This window comes from Molossus molossus, unplaced genomic scaffold (assembly GCF_014108415.1).
Source record: "Molossus molossus isolate mMolMol1 unplaced genomic scaffold, mMolMol1.p scaffold_m16_p_20, whole genome shotgun sequence".
NCBI classification, from domain to species: domain Eukaryota; kingdom Metazoa; phylum Chordata; class Mammalia; order Chiroptera; family Molossidae; genus Molossus; species Molossus molossus.
The window spans coordinates 16,421,224-16,433,929 of record NW_023425356.1 but is presented as its reverse complement, the minus strand read 5'-3'; the positions used below and the strand labels follow the sequence as shown (position 1 = coordinate 16,433,929).

The window sequence follows — 12,706 nt, the reverse complement described above, 5'->3', positions numbered from 1 at the left end:
GGGTGGCAGCCACTCGATGTGTCTATCTCACATCGATGTTTCTCTCTCTCTCTCTCTTCCTCCCTCTCTCCCTCCTGCTCATTCTGAAGGTAAATGCAAAAATGTCCTTGGGTGAGGATTAAAAAAAAAAAGAGAGAGTTAAAAAAAAGAAAATGCAGCAGTGGTTTACCACCACTTCTGCTGCACAGTGTAGAGGTCCAAATTACTTATGCTTGAGTCCATGGCGTTGCAATCACCCGACGCTTATGACATGTAAGCATCCCTGTGGGCAGATATAGATACAGACACAGACATATTAAGAATAAATAATGCAAGGTGTAGGAATACATCTATGTCTAGGCACAGACATTAAGGCATAGATATATTCATAATCTTGCATTTAATCTTAATTTTAGTCAATAATTCCCCCATATATTTTACTAATTTATTGCATACCTCTTTGTCTTATATCTTATATCCTCCCTCTTAAATGACAAGTTGGTTAATATAAAATTCTGGGTGGCAGTTACTTTACCTCAGCAAGTTAAATATATTATTCCAATGTCTTCTGGCATCTATTGCTACCGAGAATTCTGCTGTTGGGTATCATTCTTTTGTAAGTAATCAGCCCTTTCGCTTTAGTAGCTTTTAATATTTCTTCCTTATTCTTGACATCTTTTCAAGCATTTATTCTTTATCTATGCTATCATTTATTCCATTAAACTCATCTGAGATGCCCACTAAATATTCTTTGAACTTTGAAATCTATTTTATTTCTCTCAATTCATTTTCTTAATTTCTCTTTTTGACTGTACTGAATTCTGGGTGAATTTTCATTATCACCATGAACAGGCGGTATCCTTAAAGGCTGCCCAGGTGTTCCTTAGGCCCAAAGTGAAGATTACTGCAAACAGGTTAACACAGAGGTAGAAACACATTCAGACACACCTCCCATTCAAAATTAGCCTGCGAACAATATTTCAAACTTACGATGAAATCTAAGATCTTATTCTACTTGCAAGCTAACAAGTTAGCCTGCCCACAGTTTCATGAATATTGGTAAAAGAAGACCACTGGATTAGAGATTTAAAAACAAAACAACAACAAAAAAACCATAATATTCATTGCAAAGTTAGCAGCAGCATCTCAAGTTCATTTACATTGATTGTACACGCTCCCTCTCATCCCACCACCTAAATCCCATAGGGATGATCCATGGGCCCATTATAGATTCCTGCACACACAGTGGGTTGTGTTACAGGAGAAGGATTTTGAGCTTGAAGAACCTCCTTTATAATAAATGAAAGCAAGCCTATTTAACATTACCTCATTCCAGCAAGCATAACCCTGATAGTATGAGTAAGGAACAGTCAGGGTCTTGTAGACTTGGTATTCCCAGCCAAAGTGTGCAAGGACACTCAAGCACTATGATTGATTGCTTTCTTAACCCTTCACATCAGTAGTTAACAATTCTTCCTTTCTGTAGCAACAGCTGAATCCACTTTTCAATTTTTTCAAGTCTTGTGGAGCCAGCTTCATCACCCTCCACCCTCACTTCAAGGATAGCAGCAGAAGCACCAACCTGTAAGCACACTGTCATTACAGGTCTGTTTCAGCTCTGCACATCCCTTCCCCTTAAAGTTCCTATGATTCAGTAATGAAACCTTTTCCCCATAGTCCCTCAGCCCTGGTTGCTTCCTGTAGAAGCCACCTCCATGATACCTTATTCTTTTTGTAAATTAAAATATAGTGGACATACAATATTACATCTGTTTCAGGTTTACAACACAGTGATTCTACATTTTATATACCTTACAACATAATCACCATGAGAAGTCTAGTTACCATCTGTCACCATAAAGTTATTACAGTATTATTAACTATATTCCCTGTGGTATACATTTTATTTCCATAACTTATTTATTTTATAACTGGAATTTTGTGCCTCTTATTCCCCTTCACCTTTTTCACCCATCTCCTACCTTCCTCCCCTCTGACAATCATCAGTTTGTTCTCAGTATCTATGAGTCTGTTTCTGTTTTGTTTATTTGTATTGGGTTTTTTCTTATTCCACATATAGGTGAAATCATATGGTATTTGTCATCTCTGACTTATTTCACTTGGTATAATACTCTCTAGGTATTCTTTTTTTTTTTTTTATCCTCACCCGAGGACATTTTCCCATTTTTTTGTTCAGGTAGAGTGGGAGGGAGAGAGAGGAACAGAGAGAGAGAGAGAAGCATCGATGTGAAAGGAACACATCGAGTGGCTGCCACCCACACGACCGACCAGGGCTGGGGACAAACTGCAACCGAGGTACGCGCCCCTAGCGGGAACCGAACCCGGGTCTCTCAGGACCGCAGGTCAATGCTCTAACCGCTGAGCCAAACCGGCCAGGGCTCTAGGTATTCTTTTAAATCTAGTACTTACCAACTTAACTTTATGCCTAGTTAATAATTCTTTATATTAAATTGTGCTCAATAACTGCCATGGTTTCTCTTAACTGAACCCTGAATGATAAATAATCCATATTTTTGTTATTATCTATTATTAAATATATGCTTATTTTTAAAATCAGGAAAATAAAAATATAAAAGAAAAATGTCAAATCATACACATTTTCTGCATCGTGAACCAAATACAATTAATATTTTGATATATTTACATCCTCTTTTTGTCTGTACATATATACAATTTTTAGTTGGATTTTTATTCGACTTTTTTCTACTACGAACAAAATAATACAAGTACCTCTCCAATTTTTAAAAAATTATCTACTGTATCCATTCCCTCTCTTCCCACTCACTCCTCAACCTATCCCAACATGGCTTCTGTCCTATCATTTCACTAAAACAGATCTGTCTAAGAATTAGCCACACAATGAGCAATAGGCATTTTCAGTCATTACTAACCAGTTTTTCCTTAAAATTCCCTTATTTCCTTAATTCCCTTGTGTTCAATAATCCTATAATCTCCCTCCTCCTTCACTGACTCATCCTCCTCATATCTGAGCTTTAATTTTGTCTCTTCCTATCCCCTGAATTGTCTCCCTGAGCAATATCACGTGTTTGTTTTCAATTATCAGCTACACAGTAACTGACTCCCAAATTTGTACCTCGAGTCAAAACTTCTCCAATAAGCACCAGACCTATTGCATCTGTCTACTACCTATTTCCACTTAAATATAGCAAAATCTCCTCAGACTCAAAATACCTAAAATGAACTGATGATCTTCCTCTCCCAATCTACTATTCTTAAAGTGTTCAATATCTAATATACATCAGACCATCGGTTGAGTATCAAAACCCAGAATCCTGGAGACAGGACCAATTCTTCCTTCTGCCTCATTTTCCCTCCAAAATGTCACCAATCCTTTTGAATTTACCTCCCAAATCCCTGGAAATCATTTATATCTCTCATTTCTACAACTCATCTTAGTCCAAGCTGCCATTATGTCTTACCCCAAATAAGGCAATGGCAAACTGACTGAATGAATAGAAAACACACATACATCCAAAACATATTTTCCTAGTTAACACATTTTTGACCACTCACGAGTTAACTCGTGTTTTCCTGCCCTAACGTTGCGAACTGCGCACTAGTTAACTCGGGTTTGCACTTGCATTAGCTATTTCAGTTTTTGAAACTCAGGGTAATATAGGATTATTGTATTTGTGACTCTTCGCCCTGAGGGTCGAAGTTCGAAAAACAGACACGGTCCTATATTCTTGAAGTAGCTAGGGAATGAATATCTGTTGGTTCAAATGAGTGCAGCTCAGAACCTAATGTGCAGTTTGCCCAAAAACGTGCGGTCCCTGGCATATGGCTTAGAGATTTCTATGCGGTACGCAATGTGTTAAAATATATCAAACTTATGTTCATAGTTGTACAGCATTCTATAGTAAGAGATGTATTAATTTAACCATTACCCCATAGATGAATATTTGGGGTTTTTCAAATATTGGTTACTACAAACACACTACTGCAATGAAATATCTTTCTAAGTATACCTTATGTATTCACATTGTTACTTATAGAGAATATAGTCCTAAATAGACAATTGGGTCAAAGAGAATTTTAAATTTTAAATGTTTACTTGAAACTGCAAGACAATTTTTCAAAAATTTTATAATTAATCTTCCCTCCAACAGCTTATATACATTTGTTAAAATTCAAACTACACATTTACAATTACATATCATACATTTAAAGTGGGTGTATTTTATTGTATGTAAATTAACCTCAATAGAGTTGCTTAATATAAATCAAATAATCTGGGCCTTGACGTTCTTTAACAGGCAGAAAGTGGAAGGATGAGAAATTATTTCAGGTAGAAAATTATGGTATGGCTCTATAAAAATACAGGGAAATAAAAACAATGTGGTCTAAATACACAGTCTCATGTACACAGAATTGGCGGCTTCTCTTCTCTGACTCCCTCCTTCCTAGAGTTTCACCCCTAAATTTCTACCTCCCATGGTAGGTAACTCCAAACTTTTCTAATTTGTCAAATGGTAATCATAACCATAATCATCAACTATGAATTGGTAGTAGTACTATGACTTTAAACATGTATGAATGTGTACAAACATGTAGGTAAACCCATGTTTAAGAGAAAAATGTTGGATAATATTATCTGTGTCAGCAAAGCAGAATGGAATGTTTTGTGCAATTACCAGCACATCTGTAGAAAATGAAGATGTTGAATTTACAATGAAAATAGTAGCAATTTTGGAGCAAAATTGGGTTTTCCAAAAATAAAATGAGAATTAACACAGTAGGACGATAATGACTAATACTTAAACCAGGAAAAATTAATTCTCTACATTTATTGGGGTTTTTTTATCCTCACCCAAGGACATTTTTTTTCCATTTTTTTGTTCAGATAGAGTGAGAGGGAGAGAGAGGAAGAGAGAGAGAGAGAGAGAGAGAGAGAGAGAGAGAGAGAGAGAGAGAAACATCGACGTGAAAGGGACACATCGAGTGGCTGCCACGAGCATGACCCAACCAGGGCCGGGAACAAACTGCAACCAAGGTACATGCCCTTAGCGGGAACTGAACCCGGGTCTCTCTGGACCAAAGGCCGACGCTCTAACCGCTGAGCCAAACAGGCCAGGGCTCCATTTTTTGTTCAGAGAGAGTGGGAGGAAGGGAGGAAGGGGGGGGAGAGAGAGAGAGAGAGAGAGAGAGAGACATCGACGTGAAAGGGATACATTGAGTGGTTGCCACCCCGCACAACCAAACCAGGGCCAGAAACAAACTGCAACCAAGGTCCGTGCCCTTAGCAGGAACTGAACCCCGGTCTCTCTGGACCAAAGGCCGACGCTCTAACCACTGAGAAAACTGGCTAGGGCCATTTCTTGTTTTTGTTTTAACTCAGAACTTTTCTTAAGGGACTTCAGGTCAAAAAAAAGGATATTCTATTTCTCTTAGAAAATATCCCTGAACTTATTTAGAAATGATCTTACCCTACAGGCAATACAGTACCATTTGTGTTTTGGTAAAGAAAGGTTTTGGTGGTAGTGTTTCTTTTATTTTGTTTTTATTACCTGTGAAATATGTATTAAATTGCATATAACCATTTCTCTACTCTTTCTGATTTCAGATGCAGTTACCCATATGAATTATGTTATTATCTTATTGAGGAAGGGATGCCACTTTGATAACCATTAAAAAATGAGAAGAGACAATCCTGTAAAAGATATGCCATATATTTGAAGCCAACAGCAAGTAAACATAATAAATCATCAAGATTTTTAAACTTGTAAATATTTAATATAGATAGCCTTGTTCTAAGGAAATAAAATGATAAAGTTCTACATTTAAGATATTAATAAATCAACAGGAGAGGAACACTTTGTTAGGATGACATATAACCCTCTTTTGGTTCCCTATAGCAGAACACAGAGTACATGTAAAATGTTCTATAAGAGAGGCATTTTGCCATGTTATAAGTTATAGGTAATTTTCTGGCTTATGTGAGACACAGGAATTTATTATCTATCAGGTATTAGAATAATGTCATATTCAAATGATTCTTCTATGTTTTATTTCTTTTTAACAGACCTCAGGAACTCATTGTTGGTTTCCTAAAACATATGGATTAGAGCTTTTAACGTAAAACGATCGAGGAGAACAGTAAAATGGTCGGTAATATTCGATTGTATGAGAAAGCCACAAAAGTAAAACATGTTCTCTTTACTTTTTTGAGTAGACTATATGCAAAGAAACTAAACAAAAGGATTCCCCACCCATTAGAAACACCAAACATTCACCACAAAGGGAAAAGGAGGGGGAGGAGGAAAAGTAAAGTAAACATCTACTGAGCCAGGTATTACGTGAGGCACTGTCATGTATCTTAACCTCACAATTCTCAAATGAACTCGCACATTTTCACAAATAAAGAAACGTAAGTTATAGAAGGCAAATGCCTTGCCAAATATCATACTGAAGGGAGGCAGAGTAGGAATTCAAACCTCTAACTCCAAAACACATGTACTTCCCTCCACTTCAAAATGTTTCTTCTTGGTCTGAGGCTTAAAAATGGCAAAAATCGAAATACTGGTAACATCATATACTTTTTCAGCATTTTAGTGTTCTCCTATTACAACAGCAACCAAAGCTTCAATGTTTTGCTTCAACATTCAGGTAGGGAGCACAGTGTGAACAACCAAGGCTGACACTTTTTCATGGGCTATTCATAATTAATTTTGAATCATATACCTTATGGTAGGAAAATTAATCAAGTATGCCAATTACACACAAGTTATTTACTATTTCTTCTACATAATCAGATAAACATGAAAGTAAGAAGAAAAATGTTCTCCTTTCTCAAGGACATCTGAGGGGAAAATCTGAAATTGAAGGCATCAAAATAGTTCTGTTTTCTTCCTCCTTTCATAGTTTAATATTTCACTACAGAAGCTCCTGAAGTCAAGGGTCTGAGCCCAGAAGGAATGACTGGAGTGGGTAGCAATGTCCTGGAGAGGGGCTGGGACCAACGTAAGGAAAGTAAGGCCAACCAAGCTAAGGGAGTAACGTTCCAGAGGAGTCCATGTGAAGAAGATGCAGTCAACGAGGCAAGGCCAGGAAAAGTGGCTTCATAAGCAAAACTAATCCAATAGTTAAATAAATAAGGAATAGTAGGAGGCAGGTTTCTTACTATCAGAAAAGAGAAGTAGAAATATGAAAAGGCAGGGGAAAAAAAGCTAGAATGAACCTTATTGCGTTGGGCTAAAATCAGGTTATTGGTGTGAACTCATGGCTTCATATGGACATAAAGGATAGGAAGCATGGAATAACAGCAGTCCATGGCTGAGGGAGAGGCAAGGTACATATAGAAAGAAATCCTCTCAGAGGCACACACGCATACCTGTGGTAGAAAAAGAACATGAAGAACGACTTGTCTGCAAATCAGGCCCACTCTAATAACAAAGTAATGATAGAGGAATTGAAACCTAGTGGTGTTCTGCAGGCAATCTTAGCAATTAAAAAGCCACACCTGGTTCAACTCCAGACTAAAATGACTCAACTCCTGACACTAATAGTACAGGCATGCTAATCTAGGTATAAATATTATTAACCTCAGTCTTTATTGCCCCATACACAATATTTGGCATTCAATAAAAAATTATGAACTACCTAAGAAAGCAATAAAAAAAACAATCCACTTTCTAGAGACAAAGCAAGTAACCAACCAGGCTCTGAGGCAGAAACTGAATTAAAATGACTGATTATTATGTTAGAAGACCTAGTTAGTGAACAAGGTGGAAAACATGCATAAAGACAATGAGAAACTGTAACAGAGAAATTGAAATTGTAAAAGTCAAATAAAATACTACAAATAATAATTTTTTAAAAATCAAAGTAACAGAAATGCCAAATGTCTTTAACAAGCTCAAAAGTAGACTGAATAGAGCTGAGAAAGTGAACTTAAAGGTAGGTCTATAAAAATTACACAAACTGAAACACAAGGAATAAAAAAGCAGTGGGTAGGATAAAAAAGCATAGCAAATTCAAGACCTATGTGGAATTCCAGGAAGAGAAGAGAAAAGAGGCAGAAGAAAATATTTTAAAAGATAATGACTAAGAATGTTTCAAAATAAAAATATCAAACCAGCCCTGGCCGGTTTGGATCAGCAGTTGGAGCATCGGTCTGCGGTCCAGAGAGACCCAGGTTCGGTTCCCACTAAGGGCGCGTACCTCGGTTGCAGTTTGTCCCCGGCCCTGGTTGGTTGTGCAGGTGGCAGCCACTCGATGTGTCCCTTTCACATCGATGTTTCTCTCTCTCTCTCTTCCTCTCTCTCCCTCCCAGTCTATCTGAACAAAAGGAAAAATGTCCTCAGGTGAGGAATAAAAAAAAAAAAGTATCAAACCAGCCCTGGCTGGGTGGTTGGAGCATCATCCTGTACAACAAAAGGTTGCAGGTTCAATTCCTGGTCAGGGTACATACCCAGGTTGCGGGTTTGATCCCCAGTCAGGGCGTGTACAAGAGGCAACCAGTCGATAATTCCCTCTTACATTGATGTTTCTCACTCTCTGCCCCCAACCCCTTCCTCTCTAAAAAAAAAAAAAAAAAATCAATAAAAACATTCTTGATGATTGACAAAAAAAAAAAAAATCAAACCATACATCTAAGAAGCTTAGAGACCCTTAACCAAGATAAATAAATCTTACTCATCACTCCAAAAAAAAACTGAAAAGTAAAACCACTCAGACTCTTCATATAAAACAAAATATAAACAGATAATCTTACAGGCAGCCAAAAGGGTGGGCACATATTACATACAGGGGAGCAAAGAATTACAGCAGACATCTCATCATAAACTATAAGATAATGCCGTGACATATTTAAACTGTTGAAAGAAAAAAAAATTAACCTAAATTTAACACAGAATAGTATCTTAAAAATATTTTTTATATAGACTTTCAGACAAACAGAAACTGAGAGATTTCACATCTACTTAAAGGAAGCACTTTACAGCTTAGCACATCCAAATTGCCAGTATCACTATTCTTGTGCTTTGGGACCATTATTAAGTAAAATAAGGGTACTTGAACACAAACTCTGTGATACCATGATAGTCAAGCTAATAACCAAGATAGCTAAGGAACTAACAGGCATGTAGTAGGGGGTGGAGTGACTATAAACAGTAAAAGGAAATTTTCTGGGAAGAATTCTTCTGTATCTTGATTGTGCTGGTGGTTACTAAATGTATTTACTGTCAAAATGAATAGAAGTATACACTAAAATAGGTGAATTTTACTCTATGTAATAAGTAATATCTCAATAAATCTGACCTTAAAAATGCTATCACTTAATTTACAATGATTTTATTCAAATAAGCTAGGTGAGAGTTTCTCAAAGTATAGAACTGCCATTTCAAAAATCACCTTTAATAAAGAGTCCTTATAAAAAACATAAATAATGGTCTCCACACTAAATCACCTGAATCAGCCCTGGCCGGTTTGGCTCAGCGGTTAGAGCGTCGGCCTGCGGTCCGGAGAGACCCGGGTTCGGTTCCCGCTAAGGGCACGTACCTCGGTTGCAGTTTGTCCCCGGCCCTGGTTGGTCATGCGGGTGGCAGCCACTCGATGTGTCCCTTCACGTCGATGTTTCTCTCTCTCCCTCCCTTCCTCTCTCTCCCTCCCACTCTATCTGTACAAAAAATGGAAAAGTATCCTCGGGTGAGGATAAAAAAAAAAAAAAAATCACCTGAATCACAGTCCTGTAAGTACCTTCATCTTTTAAAAACACCCTATGTGATTCTGACACACACGAAAGTTTAAAAACCTGTTGGCCAGCGTATAACTCTCTTAAAAGTTGTATTAAATGTGAACTAAAGTCCTGGCCAGGCAGCTCAATTGGTTGGAGCATCATCCCGTACACCAAAAGGTTGAAGGTTCAATTCCCAGTCAGAGCACATACCTGGAGTGCAGGTTCAATCCCTGGTCAGGGCATGTACAGTAGCAACTGATAGATATTTCTCTCACACATTGTTTTTTTTCTCTCTCCCTCCTTTTCCTCTCTCTAAACATATCCTCAGGTGAGGATTAAAGAAAAAAAGGCCCTGGCCAGTATGGCTCAGCAGTAAGAGCACAGGCCCATCGAACAAAGGGTTGAGGGTTTGATTCAGGTCAAGGGCTTGTACCTGGGTTGCAGGTTCAATCCATTGCCCCAGTTGGAGTTCTGTGGGAGGCAATCGACATTTCTCCTCTCTCTCCTTCCTTCCCCTTCCACTCTAAAAAAAAAATTATATATATATATATATATATATATATATATATATATATAGACAAATATCTTTGAGTGAGGATTAACAACAACAACAAAAAATAGCCTGGCCAGTGTGGCTCAGTGGATGAGCGTCAACCCATGTACCAAGAGGATGCTGGTTCAATTCCCAGTCAGGGCACATGCCCAGGTTGTGGGCCCAATCCCCAGTGGGGACATGCAGGAGACAGCCAACTGATGTTCTCTCTCATCGATGTTTCTATCTCTCTCTCCCTCTCCCTTCCTCTCTCTCTAAAATCAATTAAGAAAAAAAATGTGTTTAATTAGTAGTACAAGAATATCTCATTCTTTACACAAACATACAACACAGATGAAATATTTAAATAAAAGCATATAATATTATAAAAATCCAGAAGGAAAATGGGACTTTTTGTTTTCTAATAACACAGACATGGGGAAGTCTTTCTAATAAAATCTATGAGCCATAAAGGTCTTTAAAATTACTAAAAATGATGACTTTAAGGTTAATCACAAAAAATAAAAAATAAAGACAACATAGAAATCCATCTTTTCAATACACATAACAAAAGATGAATTTTCTTAAACTCACAAAGAGCTCACAAATTTTGCCAAGGGCCATTCGGATATTTATAACATCATTCGCAAGTCATACAAAATTATCAACTTAAAAATTAGCCTGCTATATTTGGTCAAGCTAATTTGGTGAGGCGTGTAATATTAGCTGGTATTGGGCTGGTCGTTCCCCATCCTTGGTAGACCAACAAAGCAATCAAATATATGGGCAAAGCAGTTTCTCAGAAAACAAAATACAAATGACTTATAACCTCCTTCCCTTGGTTTCTATTTCTCCCACTATCTTAACCCATTCCTCCCATTCTTTAACCCATATGAGTGGTGCAAAGAAAATTGCCCACACCCACTTCCCCATCACCATAGGTCTCAAGTGTGTCTATGTGTATTACACCAATATTCCAGAAAGGAGAATTCAGAGTTGTTGTATTCTGCTTTTTAAATTTATAGCAAAAAAAAACTGTATTAAATTTCCAGGTAGTTTTAATACTTAATTTTTGGTCTTAGTTGGATCTGGATCCGTATTCGATCTTCATGATTCATTCTTTAATTATGGTCTTATTAATCCCCCACCCCCCTGTTTCGATCATGTAATTAATTGCAGTAACAACCTCCTGAAGAAGGATCACTCCTGCAAAGGAGACGTGGTGTAAATAAAGCTAAGATATGTGATGAATTTGTTGTACTGAGATTCTTAAAATGAAAAACTCACTATTCCCAAGGAACAGTCCCATCTGTATCTTCCAGTTCTTTCAGCAAACCTTAACATTAGTTCAATATTCGACAATTAAGAAAACAATATGCTGCTGGGGGAGTTTTTCATTTTATTAAATTCCATTCACAACCACTTTCCCCAAAAAACAATGTATTACTTGATTTTGCTTACCTCCTCTCCTGAAAGGTAGTATGCTGCAAGTAGGCCTCCAATAAATCGAATGTTGACTTCAAACACCGACACCTCTGAATTCTGTGAAAACATATTGAAAGTATTCACATACACTTAAAACTTTCTAGTTTTCAATACTTCATAAGTTTCTTGCAAACATCCTATGGAGAATATTTTCCCACTTACTACCTCTTCATTTCTCATGCAACTGCAATCTCCCCTCCCACTTGTTAGTCATTGCAACTCCTCCACTACTATCCCTGTTGCTTCCTAATTGCCAAGAACAAATGGCCATTTTCATGTCCCTTACATATTATTGTTAAATTATAAAAATATTTGATACTGTTGACTATTCTCTCCTCATGAAAGCTTCTACTTTCTGAATTCTGGAATTAGCACTCTCTAATGGTCCTTTTTCTCCTTCTAATCACTACAGCATAATGTCCATTTTCACTTCTATCTCTCCTCATGAATTTTAAATATTTTTTCTAATACATAATAACTTAATAAATGTTAAAAGAGGCACCAAAAAAATAATCGTAGGATGATTGATTATTTAATGAATAATGTTGAGAAAATGGCTCCTAGATAAGAAATCAATGTGGATAACCATTTGACAAAAACAGAAAAAATCACAACAAATGAGTAGAAGAAAATATGACTATATGTAAACTTCCTTGAGAACGAAGAAACTTTGCAAGCATAAAATCAATAGTAGTGATACCAAACGATGAAAGACTTGAATTCCCCCAAGATGCAAATTACCAATGAGAAAAAAAAAATTATGAACAAAATTAAAATGCAAACAAACAGAAGGAAATTTAGCACAAATATAGCAGTATTAATAACTTTACTACATGGAGTCTATATGTTTGTAGTTAGTCATATATGAATACAGGCACTGCTGAGAAAAATTCTAACACATGGACAGAAAAGTAGAAGTGGCAGAGAACATGACCAAAGAATTCACAGAATATACACAATTGACTAATATAAAGATTAACATTTATAATTAA

At 36.9% G+C, this 12,706-nt stretch overlaps 1 protein-coding gene across 5 annotated transcripts in view; it reads right to left on the bottom strand.

The window, feature by feature from the left end:
• MAN1A2 (mannosidase alpha class 1A member 2) overlaps positions 1-12,706 on the bottom strand; it is a 167,487-nt gene that overhangs the window by 95,665 nt on the left and 59,116 nt on the right. For all 5 annotated transcript variants that reach the window (XM_036272835.1, XM_036272836.1, XM_036272837.1 and 2 more), the window contains exon 5: positions 11,691-11,771. In XM_036272835.1, the coding sequence (XP_036128728.1) occupies positions 11,691-11,771 (81 nt within the window). The remainder of the gene's footprint in view (positions 1-11,690; positions 11,772-12,706) is intronic.